General features: G+C 48.6%; 1 protein-coding gene across 1 annotated transcript in view; it reads left to right on the forward strand.

The window, feature by feature from the left end:
* Nucleotides 1-525: 525 nt before the first annotated feature.
* The window catches only part of LOC146209862 (luciferin 4-monooxygenase-like), a 197,043-nt gene continuing 175,097 nt past the window's right edge, over nucleotides 526-22,471 (forward strand). Inside the window, exon 1 of the mRNA XM_084604576.1 lies at nucleotides 526-727. Coding sequence (XP_084460702.1) covers nucleotides 571-727 — 157 coding nt within the window. The 5' untranslated portion in view covers nucleotides 526-570. The remainder of the gene's footprint in view (nucleotides 728-22,471) is intronic.

Consider the following 22,471-nt stretch of genomic DNA (forward strand, 5'->3'; position numbering starts at 1 on the left):
AGACTAAAGGTCAACCTGCGGAGTCGTTGCGGTGGTTGCGGCGGCAGCGGCGGCTCCGAACACTTGCGCCTTTCCTGTGACGTCACGTGGTTTGTGCATGCGCTGCTGTGGCTTTTTCTAACGACGAAGCACACGCGAGCTTCGGCGTTGACTGGCCTAGTGAAGCTTTTCGCTTCAAAATTTGCGGGGACGCTTTGCGTGTTTTAGGAGTATAGCGTGTCCGAATCAGTATGCATAGAACCCGGTGCGTTCGATCCTATATAATATTTCTCAAATACGCTGTGTGACTAGTAGCTCTTGCCTCCTCGCCCGTATCATGGGGTGTCATGCTGCCATGACTCTAGTAATTATATTGCAGTCATAAGTCTGCTTGACGTATTTTGCTAGGCTTCCACTAACCAGTCTCTCAGAATGAATTTAATGTACTTTTTTGCCGCCTTCTCCTGTGCATCACCTTGGTGCTCACCTTGTCATGGCAGAAAGCAGTTGTAAGTTTAAATCAACTATTCTTTCACCTGCCCACAGGAACGGCGCGGCACGTGGTTAAGCTTCACAGATCTGCTGGCCCTGATGGAAAGGTACGCCAGTGGATTCCAGCGCTTGGGTGTCACATCCGGGTGTCGGGTGTGCGTGAATATTTCCAACTCCGCCGAATCGCTAGTAGCCAGCTATGCGCTCTGCTGCCTGGGAGCCGCTGTCGTGTTGGCGAAGCCTACGCTCACGGAGAGTAAGTTACCTTCCCTCTAATCATCGTTTCTCGGAGATTTCTCGCTTCTGTTTGCCTACATGGGCTCGCACTGCATAGTTGGTAAGGGCGATATGCACAAGACGACACAGAATAGAGCGCAGGTCACAGGTGTCAAGCACAGCAGCACGCGAAACCGTGAAACGAAGTAGATGAGCTGAACCAGGTGGCCCACGAAACAGTTCTGCCACAGACGAAACGAAAATTTCAGCGTATGTATACTGATTGCTTTTATGGAAAGATAAGGCTTTTATGAAAAAATTGAAAATTTAATGTGGTTTAGAGTCATTTTTTAAAAACCAAAGTGCCCTCACATCCAACAACGACCATCGTTTGAGTGAAGTTGTTTGAGGATACAGCAGATTGTGATTTAAGTATCTTCAAAGATTAATCTAGATGTGGCAAATTAACTTCATTATTGTACATTTGTGTGCTGAATACCGAAGTATCCAGGAAGAAAATTCAATATTATTACAGCAGAAACCGCAATAGGTCATTAACAGTGCGTTCTCTCATAACAATGACGAACCATATATATATATATATATATATATATATATATATATATATATATATATATATATACATATATATATGGAGCTACAGCGGCCGATGTAGCTCCATTGGAAGAGCACCGGACGCGATATTCGGAGGTCATCCGTTCGATTCCCACCATCGGCACGTTGTTTTCCCCTCATTTCCCCTTCATTTATCTGCATATATATATATATATATATATATATATATATATATATATATATATATACACACACACACACTGTCCACCACAAAAACATTTAAGCCGCCTGAGGCTTCAAGAGAAATCCGAGGCGACGAGACCCATGGTATGGTGACAAAAATATCTAGTCCTCAGAGTGCTTTCCAAATGCATTCAATGTCTGTATTGCTGCCGCGGCTATGTGTGACGACTGCATTGTTTCTTCGATATATTTACGAGGAGTGGTTCATGCATGATGCGTAATTTGCGTATCATGTTTGCGCAAAAACATGGAACGGTTTCTTCTGGTACAAGCAGCATGTTTGGGACGTCATGGTAGGAAATCCCAAAGGTTGCACGGTCGGAGAAGACGATCTAAAAAACCCCTGCCGCAGAAAAATGAATCTCCCTCTGACCAACGTGTTCACGAGGCTCAAGACGGCGAAGCCGGAAGAAGCCTAACTCTTAAAGCACTCCCGTGACGAGAGTGCACTGGCAAACTGAACGCAGTGCACCAGCACATTCACTGCAAATGCCAAGGCACACGCACTGCAAAACATCTCCAGATACCATTCGTGCAGGTGGCTCACCTGATTCGTCTCATCTCCCACAGGTACGGATAGCTGAAGGGGAAGAACATCACGCGAATCAGGCAAGCCTTTAGCCGCACATACAACGCGAGCTTTGCAGCTGATTTCAGTCGGCCTGTCTGAAAACCCGTAGCGTTCTCGTCCCATTGGGGGTTAGTACGACCCGCTGCCTACTTTGCTGCTGACTGCTTTTAAACTAGAGCGTAAATTTGTGTTTGATAAAAACAACCGGTGCCAGTGTCCTCGTAGTCGCTGTTGCATCACTAAAATCCTGATTGGCCAACACGTTCATAACGCCACAGCCCTGAGACATCGTCGATACATTTTTTAAACAGCACACGACACTCGCAAGCAACGTGATATGTGTGAAATGAAAGGACTAATACAAAAAAGTGCCCTCTAGAATTTTTTGCCGGACAGACGAAGCGTGCCCGATGATCTGTGAATTAGCATGCAGTGGTCTCAGTTATTTCTATACAGTATTTAGATTTGGCAGTCTCCTTACGCAAAGTCATACATTGGATTACTCACCGGTGTCAAGTCCATTTGATGCCACAATCTCTCGCACACACTATGCACGTGTCCAAACGGATTGTTCCCAAAGTCTGCTGAAAAGGTCTGGGTCGCGGATGCACTTTCTGAAACTAAAATGCTGAGATCACACGAAGGGCCTTCAGACCCTCTTCTCTTGGTTCCCGTTGTATGACGTCTTACATAGTCTGCGTCTCGGCGGCTATGTGCCGCCTATGAAGCTCGGCAGTCTGCCGGCAAGCCGTTCCTCTCTCTTGTCGGGCGTCTACGCTGCTCTCTTGGACTTTTTACTCTCAGTCGTTAAGTAGCCAAGTGCCAGGCGACAACCTCAGGATCGGAAGAGTTAATCTTCTCTTGTCTCTAGGAAGCCTGAAATGAAGTTTGCTCTGTCGATTGCTGCGCCGTAACGCACACCCTAGCGAGAAGAGCAGCCATTTTTCAGGCAGTTGCATAGGGCGTTTTCACGCCACCTGCATATTCTTGTAGGGATCTGACTGCATGCTCTGTCGAAGCTTTGCATTGCGTGTATCAGATAACTGGCTGCATCCACATCGCCTAGGCAAGGATGTTATCTGTCCCACGCTTATCTATAATTCCGCTGAACATGCTCGGTAGTTTGCCGCGGACTAAAGGGCTAACAGCAAATTTAGGCACGTTGTGGAACAATTTCCGCACCACCAGTGGAGTGCAGGTTGCCTATACCACCGTTTAGCAGCAGCTGGACTCCCCTTTTCTGCATTCATGTCAAAAATTCGGATACGGTCATCTATTTCATCTCTTCCTTTTTTATACGCATTGCTGCGCATCGTGACGTGCAATTCATGTGATAGAGCGGTGTGTAGCGAGGATATAGTGCTCTAGAATATTGGGCAGTGTGACGGCCGGCGCCGGAGAGCGGGCCCCTTTTGCGATGACAGGAACCGACTTCCGCGAGAGGGCGCGACGTGCAACAGTGGTGCCACGTTCGCCGCTCGGCGCGTAGCGGCCGCGGGGATAGTGGCGGTATAGATGAGGGTCGTGGTTCTCTTTGAAGTTATTTTCACACGCTACGCAATTGGTGCGATCTTAAATAAAGAGGCTACTTATTCCAAGTTCTTAAACATGATCCCTGCCATTCCTTTACGTTAATCTGGAGACGCCGTGCGCGCTTGGGTAGTCCTGCGTAGCAGCGCGCGATGTTTGAATCGCTATTTGAAAACTCTTTCAACATTTCTTCTTCCTGCGGACAGCCATAAATCGTCCAGATGAGCAATTTGTACTTTATGTTTCCAACGAAGCGTGGTGTGCTGCATTCGTTCTTCCAGTAAGGGAATAAAGGCTACTGCCGAGGAGCGCTACTAACACGCAGAGAAAAACAGTGTACATGCGAAGCAAAGCTTGTGCTACGTAGGGCCTCTTTAGGAACACCTTATTTTTTTACGAACCTTATTTACGAACACATTTTTCATCTTGTGCCTATTAATACGTAACAACGTTTATCTTGAATCGCCAGTAATCTGTAATATATCTCTTTAATCGTTGTCCTGTATGTGCCCTAATCACCACTTACAGAAATGACAAATACAGTCTGCGAAAATTTAAATGACTGCGGTTACCGGCAAAAAAAAAAAAAAAAAACAAAGAGAGCGTATACACGACTCAAGCATTTATTCTTTGTTCGTGATTAACAAATACATATATCGCGGACATTTGTTTACGTGCCGCTCACCAAAGGGTGAACCAGCTGTTTAGATGAAAAAAAAAAAGTCAAGTACCCAGCTAGGGCAATACTTCACATAAAATATGAAAAATTAAACTTGTCACATACATTTACGAGGGAATACGTTCATATATTGGGCACTTGAGTGCGGACGCTTTACTGGCATCAAATTGTACTGAGCAAAAAAAAAAGCACTTATAATTGCGCCTTGTATCGGCAGGTATGATACAGTTCTTGGCGCGCACCGAGAGAAGAAAAATGCGAAAATGATGACGGGCACCTAATGCGCATGCAATTAATATAAGGCCGAATTTAAATGCGGACATTAATGCCTGTTTATTCTTTGATTGTGTGGTATGAAATGTGAGTAATCGACTGGATATGCTCGCCAACTACTGGTTGCCAGACTACAGTCGGGCTACTTGCCGCGGCTACTTTTTGCAGAACTAATCAATTTTAAACAAGGTTGATATTACACGTGGAATACTTCCAAAGGAATTTAATTGTTTTCCCTTTGTGAACTTTTGTCGTGGTTCGCTTACTTCACAAAGAGAGAAGCCGCAAAATCACATGACATTTAATTCAAGTGTGAGCTTTGTGGTGCTCCAGGTAGGTAAAATTTTTGAACTTCCACATTTTACAGGAAGGTTGAAAAATCTGAAGTGCAAAGGCGTCCAAAAGGACCGTACACCCGAGCCAAAGTTTTGAGTAAATTTCTACCTAGCTTCGAGCCTATGGCGCCGTTTTTGTTCGTGGCGAGAAAGCGTGCCGGCCTGACGACCTCTCTTTCGCAGAAGGATGACCTACCGGAAACGAATTAGGCGTTTACTATAGCCTCTGCATCCTCTATTTTCCATCGTTCTTTCTTTTTCAAAACTTTTTTCTTTTTTTAACTTCATATGTGCACCAAAACAGAACTAGAGAAATCTTTTGAGGGCAATGACTTCCATATTACCGGTTGCTTAAGCACGCAGAATAAGAACTACCTATACATTTTTTTGGAACAATTAAGTCATTGTCAAACTATGTGCATTAAGATTAAATGTCTTAAGCATAGCGCGCATCTCTGGGTATTTAAAGCTACCCGTTACAACAATGTTCCAGCTTATGGAAAGAAAAGAAAATGGTTTGTTCTTAGATTAGTGTACAGTTTTACAGTTGACTCTTAAATTTCGACGCTTATATCTTTATGCGCGTTGGATTGCAGCCAGTTTGTGCACTACTTTCATCTTCCCAGGCCTTCATTTGGTTGTTTCCTTTTTTTTATTGTCTTTCATATATCTTCATTTTTCTTCGTCTTCAGCTGCCTGCCTTCTTCTCCGTCGTGCGTTTGCCGTGCCGCACGAAAATTGCAAACCTTTGTTCACATTCGCAGCCGCTCTTTTCACGGCGCTGCGTGCTTTCCACCAACCCCTTTCTCCCTCCCTAGTAGGCGACACGTCTCTTTTTTTTTTTTCCTATGAAACCTTTACCTCCCACTTCCACCTTTCCTGACCCACTGTGTTTCGTTATTCAGTAACCCTTTACCTGGAGTGGTGGCGTTCGTTTTTCATGTCCCTACTATGTATACCTCCATGCGGGGTAGTCCACATTTAATTCATTCGAACTGATTACCGACTTCTCTTGTGGCTTCAGGTGACGTAGTGTAGTAGACCGCATTGTTCGCGTGAAAACCATTTTGGACTGTTTTGATAATGGGGTCACTGTGGCCAGCGCTCGAACGCACGTGTTACATATTTGACTTTTTCATACGTCCTGTCACCACACTGCCCTCTTTTCAAAACGAGTACATTTCTGGACGTCAATTAGATGCATTAGGAATGCTAAAGCGAGCTGTACGGCGAGTGAAGCATGCTGTGCGAGTCTCAATTTGTACGCCCTCTCCAAGCTGCTTTCTAAGCCGGTCATGTTGCTTCCCCGAGGTGTTGCCGACGGCCAAAATGGAAAATAAATTAGGTGATTGCTAACAGTACTGAGCCCTGTTAACCCGCATATTTGTAAAATCTCGTCACGAATAGCTCGAGGCGACGCACAAGCAAACAAGAACGTACAGTGCACACGGTATCCGCCCGCCGCACAGTGCGCATACGCGGGCGCCCGGACGGCTGACACACCAGTTGCGGGTGGCGCCCTCTGCGTTGCGGCGCCTCCGTCATCGCAAAAGCGGCCCCCCGCTCCCATGCATTTCGCGGCGCGGTCAAGGTATATGCCATGGCGTGGTCGACACACTGCCCTACCAAGGGACTTTACACTGCCCAATCTTCTAGAGCACTATAGCGAGGAGCCGACGAAGCCCAGGGCGCACCTGTGCGGTCTCTCTGGTTATCATGGTAACGGCGCAGGCTCAAAATTGCTCACCCGCGTGACGTAACGCGCGGCTCCGACCGTTGATTCTGAGGACGCTGCGCGGCGCAGCGCACGCAGCAGCGGCTCCTCCCAACGTTACTAAAACCAGCTGGTTCTAGGGACTTGGCTGCTCCTGCCCGGTTGCCATAACCGCGCATGCGCACAACTGGCCTCTCGCGGCCATCGTGAAATGCTCGACTGGTAGCCCAGTGGATCTCTCGCTGCAAAAACGTTCGGTTTACGCAGCTTAACCTGCTTCAGGGTGGATGCTCATTAGTGGTTTCAGCGTTCACCGTTAGAAGGCGGCACTCGCAGTGAAACGGCGAGTTTTCGTTGTGTTTCTCAGTGCTAAATGATCCAAGACTTCTATCAAGCTATACATTTATGGAAGATATGGTTGCGGTTAAGCTGCACAGGGCCCTGAAGAGGTGATAGAATGCTATATACGATCAGCCAGATAACGAATTTCCGGAGCATGAGAACGAGCTGTACCCTTCTCCGCCTATACGCCCTGCCATAGCCTCCTTTATACTTTCTGTGCCTGTGAACGCGCCGCGCGAACAATACAGCGGCGCCGTCAGGTAAAGTTGCGTGGCGCTGCCGTTACTGCTGCTGAAGGCGCCACTGACGTAGGTGTCAAGGCGCACGAGTACGAACGTTGTCGTGGGGACGGGAGCGCTGTTATTCGCTCGCGGGATAACTGCTACAAAGCATGAATCGTACATATTCGATATATTTACTTGTGAGGCCGACATTTTTTAAGCATAGCAAGTGATCACGGTACCTGCTTGGCAATGACACCAATGCTATGACATTTTTAGGAGGCACTTTCAAGAAATGTGCGCATGGCTCGAAAACCTGGATAACAGCTCCGATAGCGTCAATGGTAACAGAAAAATGATAATGCTAGTCTATGCTACCGTGAAACAAAATTTAAGAAGAAAGTTACCAGCATTTATTAACACATTTCTAAACAGCAGCTATGCTACAAGAGTAACTACTTTTACAACTTTATCACTTTTCGTGAAAGAGGCGTCTGCTGAAACATTGGCTTATAGAGATCATTTTTTTTTTCAGTTATCGAAGAGGCGTAGTTCATCAGCAGTGGTCTGATAACTCTAGTTGCCATAAGTCGAGAAAACTGCATGTTGACGGTGACTGTTGTCCCTGACGGGGCACTTCAGCAAGTTTGATTTGCAGATGGCTGGAACAGCTGCATCGGTCAGGTTTCCGAGTGGATTTTGGAGTCGTGGGTTTTCTTTTAAGGTTGTCTCTACAAACAGCCGCAGATTGTCTAATACATAAAGTAATGCATCAGATGGGTAAACCCGCCCACCTCGGTCCTGACGTCGCGTGAACAGCTCGAGTGGGTTATTAGTAGGTGGCATCGTTGTGAGTAAACAGCACTGCTCACATTCCATATGTTCACTTATTACACGAGCGATGTAGCAACGTATACAAAGAACGTGGCCGACAGCTGTAAGGTAGGTAGAGAAGCAGGGACATGCTGCACATCTAAGCGTCCCAAGGATTCTAAAGCAGCCTCTGGAAGGTCATCGCTGCTCCCAAGTACACATAGCCCTGCAGTCCTAAGTAGTGCTGTGGGGACTCTCATGATAGAGCGCGTTGCTGTGTTCAGATGTCGCGGCCATTCCCGTCTTCAAAACTTTTTCTAGTTCTGAGAGTACTGACCGCACATCAAGTTAGTCGTTGCATCCCAGTGAACGCCTCGGGGTTCCAAATAGTGCTTCAGTTGGGTCACTGCTGAATTTCCGCGTTAGTACAAAACAGAACTTCTCCTCAGCTAACAGATAGCGAAGACAGCAAGCAGTCGAGTAAGTTGTTAGCGAAAGGGCCTCGTACGTTTCGGCTGTGAAAAAACCACGAAGATAAGTCGCATATTTCCTTAGTTGGTCGATAAATAGCTGAAATGTAATTTCTAGCCATTCCAGCCTAGAATAATTTCGTCGTCAAAGTGCCTAACGTCACGGAACCTTTTCTCGATATGTTGGTGTTTGTTGCTGGTGTCGTGCAGTAGGAATCACCGATGGATGTTTTTCATAAACAGTATCGTTGGTCCCGCATAGGCAAATGACATATGGTTGCTCTGTCCGACGTGCTCTTTTTAAAACTCGAGCGCAGATGTAACATATGGAGAAAAAACTTCGACAGCTCTTTTGACGTTCATTTTTCAATATTGTTCGGAAAAACATGTTTTCTGGTTAGACTCCTCACACGTTTTACAATCCAACCTTTTTGCATCTCGTAGAGTTTCTTCAAGTGAGATGATGAAGCTTCTCTTTTCTTTCGAAGGTCGCATGCAAGGAACTGAGAGCGGATATTTTTCAAAACGTCGTAATAATTAAAGCTTAAAAATAGCAGCCGATCATTATTGCACGGATGCGGTATCCAGTACGTGAGGAATCCGCCGCAGAGGTCCTTCATGGCACTCACGTTTACTTTATGGTTGTCGCTTACAAGGCGCACCACATTGAAGCCTGCCTCTTCGGCCTTAATGAGGACATATCACATCAATTTGGACACCTGTGCGCCATTCAGTCTTTTAGTGAAAAAGTACGATGCTGGTATTCTGTATGAAGTAGACAGACCGTTAATTACAAAACAAAGTAAAGAATTTGTCAGTACCGGCTTACTGTGAAGATCGGTGCCCACACCCATGTCCACATGGCCCACGAAGCTACCTTGCTGCTTGTTATAATGTAACTTTGGCTTGATTCGCACCTCATTGACGATGAGAGAACATAGTCTGGAGTGCGGCGATTCTAGCTTGTCAAGCTCTGTTACCAGCCGGGCTTGTACCAAGCCACTGAAGCCTGTCTCCCCAGAGGTACTTTCAATAAAGTTTTGCAGTGTGTTTCTGCTTGTAAGTTTCAACAATCTTTCCGTTTGGGCATGCTCATAGGCCTTTGTAGAAAGATGCCCAAGTACAGTGCAGTGTCGCACTACATCTTCCGACCATGCTGGCATTTTTCGCTTGAAATTGAGAACTTGGTTCAGCGGGAAAGCGGCAGCAATGTTTTTTTCTTCCGCTTGTTCCCGGATATATGCCATATCCTCAAAACTGTCTTTTTTAGGCCTTTTCAGCTTCATTTTGTATTTATCTACCCTGGTGCGAAGCCTGTCTATTTGCTTTTTTAGGTATCTCTCCTTCCTCTTCCATTCAATTCTTTCCACTGCCATCAGGTTGGAAGATCTGATGTTAGCTTGCGTTGTTTTGTTGGCGCGGATGCGCCGCAGAAAGCGGCGATCGAAATTTCTACAAGCTTCGAGAACGCGATCCGACAGATTACGCAATCTCGGCCACGGCGCTGGCCTCCTCGCCCTCGTCGTCATAGGTTGAGTCACGCGTACATTCCCCCGCACGGACCCGGCCCTCCTCCTCACTTTTCGCGGGAGGGCTGCGCGTGCTGACGATGTTTGAGTAAACTCGAGACCCATGGAGCAAGGAAAGAACTTAGGAGAGGCCCTGACGTTATTGTTTTTGAAGCCGGCGCGGCCGCGCCGCGACCGGGCGCTGCGTCTCTCCTGCTTCTTTACCCTCCGCATTTTTTTTTTCTCCGCGACGCTCACGTACCTAGAGCCCTTAGCAACGCTGTTGCTAGTAGCCCGAGTTTTTTAGTAACAGCGTCGCCGTTGCTATAGCCCGACTTGGCTAACACTAAATTTTGGCGTCACTTCTGCCACACTTTCTCCAATGCATGGGGAATGGCAAGGGCCTCTCCTAAGTTGTTTCCTTCCTCCATGTCGAGGCCATTCTAGCGAGCGAGCTCTAGTTCCGAAGGACTAGAACATATACGCCTGCGCGAGGGCGCCAAGTGGCTTACATCTAAAGAGCTGGCTAGCAAGTTAGATACGCTCGAAGACGACGCTCGAAGACGCTAAGGGCAAAGGTAAAGCGGTACGGCAGTAAACGAAACAGCTTCAGCGCCCGAACATACGTGACAGTAGACCTACTAGACCTACTAACAAAAGAAGTTTCGGATGTTTCACGTGTATTGAGTAAGGTCACGTCGCCAGACCCTGCCCGCACGCCGGCCGAAACAGCGAAGGAAATGATACCACCCGAGGAGCGCGAACACACAGTGGCGGTAGCGTTTAAAGACAACAATGAGATCTCAGAGCAGACCGTTGGCTAGAAGACGCTGGTTGCCGATATAAAAACCACAGGGAACGTCGACGCTGTATGGATTTCAGAACTACAGAAGATTGAAATAGACTGCGCGGGTGTACCTGTCGTGGCAATTCTTGACACCGGTACCGAGATCTCAGTGATGAGAGAAGATAAAGGGCCAGTCAATGATTGCGAACCATCTGGCAGAATAAAACTGGTGTCTGCTTTTGGCGAGAAAATCGACGCTGCGCTAGTTACCTTAGCAGTCAGCTAAAAGGGACACTAAAGAGAAAAATCAAGTGGGCTTGCATCGATAGAATGCCAGTTCCTGGTTACAAAAAAGCCACTCTTACTGAAAACAGAACTGTTTAAAGTAGTAAAGAGGAAGAACAGGAATACAGGCATCGCCGCCACAGTCGAGGCTCGCAACAACAAATCGCGTGACGCGCAAGGGATCCCGGAGGCTGACAAATGCGAATTACGTTGACCGTCTGAATGCAGTAGTCGGTTTCGTCTCGAATATGATAACATGCTTCGATATTTTACCTACTATCCATTTTACCAACTTCGATATTTTACCAACGATTGTTTACCAACAAGACGAACCAACTAGCTCACATCTCTGTGTTACTAGATAACATGCTTTTATCACACGTAAACGACGGCCAAAACACGAAAAGACAACGTAAATGTTGCAAGGCAAATATGAAAATATACTCAGTTCGTCTGCTTGTCGGTAGATGCCGCTAGTCTCTCAGCTAACACGGCGCTACAGGCGTCCACTTCAGTTTCGGTCATGCTCCAGCTCAGGAACTTCGTGCGTGCTCGGATAGTTTGGTTTGGGCCTGCGGCGCCTGAAATACGAGCTCGGAGCAGCATTTGCGCCTACCTTAAGTGCGTATCAAATGAAGATCATGACTCGGCACGCACATGCGAAGTATTCTCCGCTCCCCGCGCGCCAGCAATCCTGGAGTCTCCTCTTGCGTCACAATGTGTGTCATCCTACTCTTCTACGTAGTAGGAAAAAACAGTTTGAATTTGACCGGCGGGAACCAAAAAAAAAAAAAAAACCCAACTCCTTATAGCAATACCTCAGCAATAATTCGATTTTTTTTGCTGCCGGATATGCGGCGACAGTGTCGCCAAATGCCATTTATTAGAATTTGATAGCATATTTCTGGGTGTCTTTAGTGTCCCTTTAAAACAAGAAACGCTGACAACAAAAACCCCACACAGGGCACAACTAGTGAGGGCTATTACCAACAGACTTTCAGAGGGCGTGAACTGCTTAATTTCCGGAGATGTTTGGGAGCTACTACGAAAGCTCAACAATGACAGTGAACCACTGGGTGTAAACCAACTAACAGAGACTGAGCCAGCAAACGGCCAGGCGAACTCAGAAGTGCCTCGCCATACGCTGGACGACCGAAGCACCGTCGCAAATACCAATGCCAGTCAGCGCCCACAACAACACGCCCCTGAGAAGGAGATTTCAGAACTAGAGAAGGCAGAGACAAGCGAGACAAACTCCCGAACGCCTCCCAATGAGACAGACCTAGGCGACTTGATCGCATGCGCGGATAAGATTCAGCGCGCAAAACACCCTACCCGCACCTGCGAAACTAACATTAAAGCAGAAGAAACTAACGCGAAAGAGCGGCTCCGACCAGTGTTTTCAAGCTGCGTGTCAGGTGATGCAGCAGCCTCGCCGTCGACGCTACCGCGAGCACTGAGCCAGCCGAGAGGACCTTCGCCGAAGCAAGCGAGGCTGTTGGCGTGCGCGGCGGGGCGCTGTTTAGAGAAATAAACACCAAAACAACTGCGGAACCCTACCCAATAAGAGTAACAGCGCACACTCATATTACCGAGTGCGTCAGCGTTTCGACAGGCGCATCGAAAGGACCGCAGCAGCAAGATATAGAGATAAAACTAGCTCGCGAGGAGGGAATAGAGGCTTTACAAAGGTTAGCGCCATTAGAGTGAAAGAGACAAAAACTGTGCGCGGCGGTCATGTTTTGTTCAGTCCGCCCGCGCCTTCCATCGAGTACGCTGTCAACGTGCGCCTTCTTAGAACCCGTGCTTGCTCCGCAAGGTGCACTGGAATGATCACAAGCGGTTGTTTCATTTTTTAACATCACCGCAGTTGCTGCTTGTACCAAACTCTATTCGGAATGATGCCAGCATGTTGCTGCGTACCCTTCTGTGCCAAGCGCACCGTCGTAGACGCGCGCGGAAACAAGGTATACGCGTTGTTACATTTCGCCACAAAGTGGGACCGCTGACGCGGCCACCGCATAGCAACAGGAGAACCGCGAGCGGATCGGCCATTTCGGCGCCGTTCATCGGCCGCGCAACGCTTCCTCCCGCGGGCAAGTCTCGACGTGATCCTGCCAAGTGCCAAATGTGTGTGCGTGCGTGTGTGTGCAAAAGCTGGCCAAGCCTGGAGCTCGAGGGAGAGTGCGTTGCCCTCGCCCGTCTGCAGGAGGTGGAGAAGATGCGGTAGGACCACCTGTGATTGAGTCATCCCGTCGTGTCCAAACGTGTTTGGCTTTCCATTTCCTGTAAGGACTTCCCCCTTTCCCTGTGAACTGGCATGCCTATAAAAAGCAGCGGCAGACTCCGCTGAGACAGAGACTACTTGGACGCGCTGTTGACACGATGCTAGACACCAGCTGTGTGAGAGTGTCTGTATTCTCTCCCGGTCAGTTTCTCTGCCCTTTTCTTCATGATGTTGTAGTAAAGGTTGTTTCGTTAGAAGACGCCTCGTCTTTCAAGGGACCTTTGTTGCCGGCCGCCGTCCACGGAGCCGCCAGGCCAACGCTACCGAGGGTCCGCGCGCCGCATGTAATAACTGGTAGGCAGCGGTGGAACGACGACAACCAAGCCGTAACCGTGGTCGGAGGGACTAGTCGGACGAGCCAGGCGATACCGTCGTCCAACAACTGGTGAACAGCGGAGGGACGAGGACGACCAAGCAGTGACCGTGGTCGGTGAAACGAGCCAGGCCTGACCGAGGTGCAACATCTGGTGGGAAGAGCGGAGATGTCCCAGGCGTGACCCGTGAAACAAGCAGCTCAGCGGAAAGCCAGGAGCAGTGCAACGAGCCCTGCGTGATGACTGGTTGCCTGCAGCGGAACGACTGCGTTGGATTCTTGGCTGCGAGGTTTGGTGAGTGCGGTACTTTCTTCTACTGAGTTTGGCCAGGCTTTTGTTAAGTAGAGAACAGAGCTGGCAGTTGGGTTGTCGTTGTTACTGGGTTAATTGCAGCAAGGCAATAGTGGGCAGTAGAGACGGCAGCACTCGGAACAGCCATGGATTTGGATTTGAAGTCGTTGCGCAAACCGAAATTGCTGGAGCTTGCGAAGGAGATGGGTGTGGATGTGTCAGACAGACTCAGAAAACCAGAAGTGTTAAAGGCTATTCTTGAGTTGAAAGCTGAAGATGACGAGCTTTTGGAATGCCTTGAGATCATTGAAGAACGTAAGGAAAGGCTAGAGAAAGAGGAACGGGAACGTAAGGAAAAGCTAGAGAAAGAGGGACGTGAACGTAAGGAAAGGCTAGAGAAAGAGGAACGTGAACGTAAGGAAAGGCTAGAGAAAGAGGAACGTGAACGTAAGGAAAGACGAGAGAAAGAGGAGTGTGACCGTAAGGAAAGGCAAGAGAAAGAGGAGCGAGACCGTCAACACGCTATGGAAATGAAACGTATCGAAGTAGACGCGGGACGCGCTGGTAGTGCAGTTCGGGCTCACGGTGCAGGAGAACGGGAATCGTTCAAAATGAGTGACCTAATGCGGCCGTTTAAGCTTAGAGAGGACATTGGTTTATTCCTGGTTAACTTCGAGCGAACGTGCGAGAAGCAAGGGTTTTCTCGGGAAACGTGGCCACAGCGCTCGCTCACTTTGTTACCCGGTGAGGCGGCAGACGTAATCGCTTGCTTGACAAAAGAGGAAACAGAGGATTACGACAAAGTGAAATCGAGTCTGCTAAAAAAGTACAGGCTGTCAGCCGAAGCATTTCGTCGGATTTTTCGAGAATATGAGAAAAGCAAAAGTGAGTCGTATACAGAGTTTGCGTACAAGCTTATGTCAAACATGTATGAGTGGCTCAAAGAAGAAAAAACGTATGGTAACCACGATAAGGTTCTGCAGTGTTTCGGACTGAAACAGTTTTACAGTCGGTGACTCGAGAACGTGCGATATTGGGTCATGGACAGGCCAGATGTTAGTACGGTGGATAGAGCCGCCGAGCTAGCTGAAGAGTTTGTGACGCGTCGGGCTCGTGGAGCTAAGGACGGTCAACAAGCGGTATTCGGCTCTAAGCTTGAGAGGCCGAAGTTCAAGCCCTTTCGAGCCAGAGAGAATAAACGGGGTGCGGATGCGAGTGAAGGCAGTCCGGCCGAACATAAAGAAATGGTGGTAGCCGAAGCCGAACGGAAAAAGAGGTTCGAGGCAAGGCAATCCCGCGTCTGTTATACGTGCCAGAAGCCTGGTCATTTTTCGGCGCAGTGTCCAGAGACAAAACCAAAGATCGTGTTTTTGTCGTTATGCAGAAGTGATGAGAACGTGAAGCTTCTCGAACCGTACACTCGAGACCTCCTCGTGAACGGGAAACAGCGTCGAGTGCTTCGCTATTCTGCGGCCACCATGGATGTTGTTCATCCTTCTTACATAGAACCAGAGATGTTCACGGGTGAATGCGCGCGGATCAAACAAGCAGTGGAAGCTCACAGCGTTTGTTTACCCATAGCCAAAGTGCTTATTGAGGGGCCTTTCGGCACACTTGAGACAGAAGCTGCGGTGTCATCTATGCTTCCTCCTCAGTACCCGTACCTGTTTTCAAACAAGTCCGATCACCTCTTGCGCGAAAAGGGGCTTGTTTTTGGAGAGGCTAGCGTACTAGCCTTAACCGGATCTAGAGCTCTGGAGCTTGCTGCAAAGGCGGTGGTTCCGAAGATGAGGTTGTCAAGCGATGAAAAAGGGTCGGAGGCACAGCACGCTGATATTGAGACCACGTCCGCTGTAGAGACAAGTGAGCCTGAAAAATTGAAGGCACCGGATACAGGAGAGAAAATACCCAACACGGGTAGTTTAGAAGAGCTATCTGCAGGTTTGTTCGTCGCGCCTACGTCAGAGAGATTTAACGTGCTGCTGAATGTCAGCAAGTCGGCTTTGATAGCCGAGCAACAAAAGGATCAGAGCCTTGAGAACATCCGCTGCAATGTAAAAGAAGGTATCGCCAAGAAAAATGTCAGTTTTGAAGTAAAAAATGGGGTCCTGTACCGCAAGTATCTAGACCGCGGGGGAATGAGTTCGATCAGCTGATCGTGCCTGAGTGCTATCGTCAGGATCTGTTGCGCTTCTCTGGGCACCTAGGAGTTAAAAAGACTAAGGACCGCCTATTGCAAGAGTACTATTGGCCAGGATGTTTTCGGGACGCTCGTTATTGACACTGTGGGACCACTGCCGGGAACAAACTCAGGGTATAGACATATTCTGACAGTGATTTTTCCCGCGACAAAGTTCCCCGAGGCAGTCCCGCTGAAAGAACTCAGTTCAGTGGAGATAGTGAATGCACTGCTGCCCATGTTTGCGCGAGTTGGTTTTCCTGCAGAAATCCAATCAGATCAGGGCACAGTGTTCACTAGCGCTTTTACCACATCATTCCTGGAAAGATGCGGAATAAGGCTCTTGCAGAGCTCCGTATACGACCCACAGTCGAATTCCATTGAAAAGCTTCACTCCGTCATGAAGCGGCTTTTGAGAGCTATGTGTTTTGAGCGAAAAACTGACTGGGAGCTATGCCTGCCGGCGGCGATGTTTGCCCTAAGAACCACGCCGCATGAAACTACAGGGTTTTCGCCAGCAGAGCTTGTGTACGGTCGGACGCTGCGATCTCCTCTTCGCATGCTTCGTGAATCGTGGGAAGGCCAGGGCGATGCCCCAGTCGTAGTAGAGTACGTGCTCAGGTTGCTCGAATGTTTCAGGCGGGCGCAGGAGTTGTCAGAAGAAGCCATGATCAAAGCTCAGCAGCGGGCCAAAGTTCATTATGAGAGGACAGCCAGGACCCGTCGCTTTGAGGTGGGCGATGAGGTAATGATTTTACGCCCATCGCTGAAAAACAAGCTGGACGTGCAGTGGGAGGGTCCGGCACGGATTGTGCAAAAATTGTCGGACGTTAACTACACAGTGAGTCTGCCAGGAAAACGAAAGGTACATCAAGTTTACCATTGTAATCTGCTTAAGCCATACAGGCAAAGGGAAGCAGTGGTGAGTATGATGGTGAATATGCCCGAAGAGCTTCCGGTCGAACTTCCGGGACTAGGTACAGTGAAGAACAGGGAAGTCACCGAACAGCTAATTAGTGACTTAGTCGCTAAAGCACCGCTTTCGCCTGAGTAGAAAACCGAATTGCACGAACTCTTGCAAGAGTTTCAAGGTCAATTCTCTGATAGGCCTACTGTCCTTACTCATGACATTGAACTTACCTCCTCAGAGCCTGTACGGTCCTAGGCGTACCGTGTACCACCCCGCCAGCGCGATGTTATGGAGGCTAAGGTAAAGAAAATGTTGGAGCTGGATGTTGTGGAGGCCTGTGAGAGTGATTACACCTCCCCTTTGATTTTGGTTGAGGTACCGGGCAAGGACCCTCGTCCTTGTGTCGACTACCGTAAGCTAAATTCCATCACTAAGAATCAAATTTATCCGATCCCAAACATCGAGGAGCGCATCGAGAAAGTTAGTAGCGCTCAGTTTATTTAAACACTAGACCTTGTCAGGGGTTACTGGCAGGTTCCCCTAACAGAGCAGGCTAGTAGGTATGCGGCGTTCATTTCACCAATGGGAACTTTCCGTCCTAAAGTTTTGAGTTTTGGTTTAAAGAACGCGCCTTACTGCTTTTCAAGCCTCATGGACAAAGTGTTGCGGGGACTTGAGGAGTCCGCTTTGCCTTATTTGGACGATGTTGCGGTATTCTCCGCATCCTGGTAGGAGCACATGAAACATTTGCGGGCAGTGCTAACCCGTTTGCGCCAAGCAGGCTTAACGGTCAAAACTCCCAAGTGCCAGTTGGCACGTGCCGAAGTTGTTTACCTCGGTCACGTGGTTGGACAGGGTCGTCGCCGTCCTTCTGCAATAAAGGTTGCTGCTATACGAAACTTTCCTCAGCCGCGCACAAAGACCGATATCCGGTCGTTCTTAGGTGCCGCCTGCTACTATCAGAGATACATCCCCAGGAATTCTGATATTGCGAGTCCCCTGACAGATGCTCTCAGAAAAGCGGAGCCTCAAATAATCGTCTGGGACGAGAGAAAGGAAAGCGCTTTTATAGCCTTAAAGAGCGCTCTAACGTGCCAGCCTGTGCTACGATCGCCAGACTACACTAAAGTGTTCGTGGTGCAGTGCGATGCTAGTGAGCGAGGCATGGGAGTTGTACTATGCCAGAAAGACACTGGAGGAGAGGAACACCCCGTCCTGTATGCTAGACGCAAGCTGACCGGTCTTGAGCAGGCGTACAGTGCCACCGAGAAAGTGTGTGCCTGTCTCGTGTGGGCCGTTCAGAAACTATCGTGCTACCTTGCCGGCTCGAGGTTTATCATCGAGACGGATCACTGCCCTCTCCAATGGCTGCAGACAAAATCTTCCAAAAATGGCCGCCTCTTGCGCTGGAGCCTCGCTTTACAGCAGTATTCTTTTGAAGTGCGTTACAAAAAGGGGAATGTCAACGGTAATGCCGATGGCTTAAGTCGGAGCTGATAACGTGAGAAGAAGCCTCAGTTTTCACTTCTTGGTGTTTTTCTTCCTGACATAGGATTTTGAACATTTGTATTGCATTATCTTTGTTTGAAGTGACGTTTTTGAAAGCGCAATTTTCAAATTTGTGGACGCGTTCCAAGTGCTGCTGAGCTGCCCTTTAATGTAGATGGGGGCATAAGAGGGAAATAACCTGGCATAACTTAGTGAAGATTGTGCCGTGCTTGCTGGCTAATCGGTTGAGTTTTTAGCGTAATTGCTCCTGAAGACAAGTTGCAGAGTGCTTCGGAAACCCAAACTTTCCAAGGCCTTCTTCAGGCTGACTGGCTTAAGAGAAACAGAGCAGGACGACCCCGGCTAGCAGCAACAAACCGATCCCTCCGAACAGCGGATGCAGTCCTCTGTTCTTTGGGATCTCCCTTCCCCGGCGGGGCAGTATGTTACGTTTCGCCACCGACAAGTGGGACAGCTGACGCGGCCACCACATAGCAACAGGCAGAACCGCGAGCGGATCGGCCATTTCGGCGCCGTTCATCGGCCGCGCAACGCTTCCTCCCGCGGGCAAGTCTCGACGTGATCCTGCCACGTGCCAAATGGGTGTGAGTGCGTGTGTGTGCAAAAGCTGGCCAAGCCTGGAGCTCGAGAAAGAGTGCGTCGCCCTTGCCCGTCTGCAGGAGGTGGAGGAGATGCGATCGGACCACCTGTGATTGAGTCATCCCGTCGTGTCCAAACGTGTTTGGCTCTCCATTTCCTGTGAGGGCTTCCCCCTTTCCCTGTGAACTGGCATGCCTATAGAAAGCATCGGCAGACTCCGCTGAGACAGGGACTACTTGGACGCGCCGTTGACACGATGCTAGACACCAGCTGTGTGAGATTGTCTATATTCTCTCCGGGTCAGCTTCTCTGCCCGTTTCTTCATGATGTTGTAGTAAACGTTGTTTCGTTAGTAGACGCATCGTCTTTGCTGGGACAGTTGTTGCCGTCCGCCGTTCACGGAGCCGCCAGGCCAACGCTACTGAGGGGCTGCGCGCCGCATATAATAGCGTGTATGCGACCGCTCGTTTGCAATATTAAGAAGCATGATAGACACCTCAAAAACCAAAACGGCCACAAGAAGAACCCTTCACACCATAGCCCATAAATACCCGGGCACAGATGCAGAGTTGATCACCGCCATGCACAAGAAATACATAGGAGACCCTACTCCGGCTTGCCAAACTTCATATGCGGGTCAACCAAACCCCTCCCTTGACTCCCCCGTAACACTGGCGGAGGTCTACTCAGCCGCCCGTACATTTACAAGAAACACTGCCCCTGGAGGAGACAAAGTCACCTGCGCTATGATTAGGAACTTAAGCACCGAACATCTGCAAGACCTAACGAAGTACATCAACGAAGAACTGTAGGGGAAGGGACAGGTCCCATCAGCTTGGAGACACGCGGATATCATCACCATACCAAAGGCTGGAAAGCCACCGGCTGTGGAGAGTCTCCGTCCTATCTCCCTCACTTCTTGCCTGGGAAAGCTCTATGAAAAAGTAGTCCACCTAAGGCTCCAAACTTACATCGACGAAAACAACATCTTTCCTTCCTGCATGCTGGGCTTCCGCAAGGGACTCTGCACGCAAGATGCTTTCCTCCGGATTAGGGAAGAAGTCATCAACACCATACCCCGAAAAGGCGAAAATTTCATTCTGGCACTAGATCTCAAAGGAGCAGTCGACAACATTGGCCACCAAACCATATTGCACGAATTAAACAATATCAACTGCGGGGAGAAAATTTTCAAATACGTGAAGGCTTTCCTCTCAGATCGCACAGCCACCATAGGAATTGGAGAGATCCGATCACCAAAAGTATCCATGCCGAACAAAGGTACACCGCAGGGTTCTATAATCTCTCCAATGCTATTTAACATAGCAATGATAAATTTAGCAAAAAAACTGTTGACCCGCACTGATATTGGCTTCACTTTATACCCGGACGACATCACCATCTGGGCTACTCAGGGATCCTTGGCGCAAAAAGAAGAATCTCTGCAAGCCGCTATAGACCTAGTCGAGCAATTTGCCGGGGAGAGCGGTCTTCAATGCTCCCCAGAAAAATCCGAACTTAGGCTACACAGAAGAAATTACAAGTCCCCAGGAGAAATTCAGCTCTCTCTAGGAGACCAGATAATTCAAGAGAAGGACAACATCAGAGTTTTGGGGCTGTGGTTGCAAAGCAATCTGAGAGTGGATTATACAATCAAAACACTCAAAACCACAGTCAACCAAATTTCCAGAAGTATTAGAAGGGTGACCTGGCACCGGAAAGGGATGAGGGAGGAGAACACCCTCCGCCTTGTACAAGCCCTAGTCGTTAGCAGGATTACCTACGGGCTCCCATATCACGAAATTAGATTCACTGATAAAAGGGCCATTGACACTATCATAAGAGGAGCCTATAAAACGGCCCTAAACCTCCCGCAACCAACATCAACGGAACGTCTTTGGGCACCCGGAGTGCACAACTTCGAGGAGCTCAAGGAGGCAGTTCTAGAGAGTCAGAAACAACGCCTAACAACAACGCGGGCGGGTAGGGAAATCCTGTCAAAACTAGGGCTATGGCAGGCACTAAGAACTTCTGAGATCAAATCACAAATTCCGACATCCACAAGAAACAACATCTATGTGAACCCGATACCCAAGCACATGCATCATGAGTTACAAAAGGGTCGAAGGAAATGCCAGAGTCAAATCATTGGAAAAACAATTGTCTAAAGACGCGGAAGTTGTCTTCGTGAACATAGGGGCTTACGGCGAAGCTGGCAAGTTCACAATAGCTGCAGTTGACCACAAGAAGAGGCCAATTATTCAGGCTTCGATCTATGCCAAGGATCCTGAGGAAGCGGAATCACAGCCATCACCATAAAAACACAAGACAACCAAAAGAAGTCATCACACGTAGTGACGGACTCCCAACCAGCCTGCAGGGACTACCTGGCCGGAAAACTTCACAAAAGAGCGTGTGCAATATAACGTTCCATCTCCCAGACGCACACAATTACATGGACACCTGGACACGAAGGCCTAGAAGGAAATGAGGTAGCGAATGATCTAGCCCGAGCTCTCACAAACCGGGCGGATCCCCATCCCTACCTAACCCCTCTCCTAGGACCCTACGGCGACAGGCTGGAACACCTACGGTTAGAAAGAAGAATTTTCTCACCACCACACAAAAAACTTCCTTCCTCGGACGCTATAGACTGGAGAAAAATACAAACAAACACATTCCCTAATCTTCAAATTTTAAATAAGATAAGCACAACAAAATACACGAGTTACTGTCCTTGGTGCGGCGCAAGCCCCACACTCTATCACATCTCTTGGGAATGTCAGGACAAACCTGACCCAACGTTAATAGTGCCATGCCCGACACACGAGCAGTGGGAGGCGGCCCTGACCAGCGACAACCTGGACCAGCAAACCTGGATTATCCAGCTAGTCCGCAAGTCAGCTGCTGCCAGCGGAGCCCTGGACTAGGGGCACCGATCACCCAGCTCCTGCGAATTTTTACTGATTATATGCTCATTAAAAGTTTTATCTCTCTCTCTCTCGTTTGCAATCCAAAATCGGCTTTACAAGTGTCACTTCCATCATGTAAAGCATTACTTCACGTCCCTCTGACTGAGAACTAGCTCACAGAACGTGCTATAACCTAAAACAGTAAGGTTGTTTTGCGTGCTATGGAGCCTTGTTAACTTGAAGGACAAGCTTATGCTTCGATGGAGGACACGGGAGAAGGAGTAATGCATGTTTAACGAACGCTATATTTCAAGTACGTTCTTTGAAACCTTTTGTACGTATTTTGCATTTACCATTGTGTATTTGATTTAAGACAAGGACATGATTACCGAAACTACTTCTCACGGTCGTACGAAATGGTAGTGCTTGGTGCACAGCTTAGTGCGCCCGAGGTGC

This window comes from Amblyomma maculatum, chromosome 1, assembly GCF_055883805.1.
Source record: "Amblyomma maculatum isolate TAMU_Amacu chromosome 1, ASM5588380v1, whole genome shotgun sequence".
NCBI classification, from domain to species: domain Eukaryota; kingdom Metazoa; phylum Arthropoda; class Arachnida; order Ixodida; family Ixodidae; genus Amblyomma; species Amblyomma maculatum.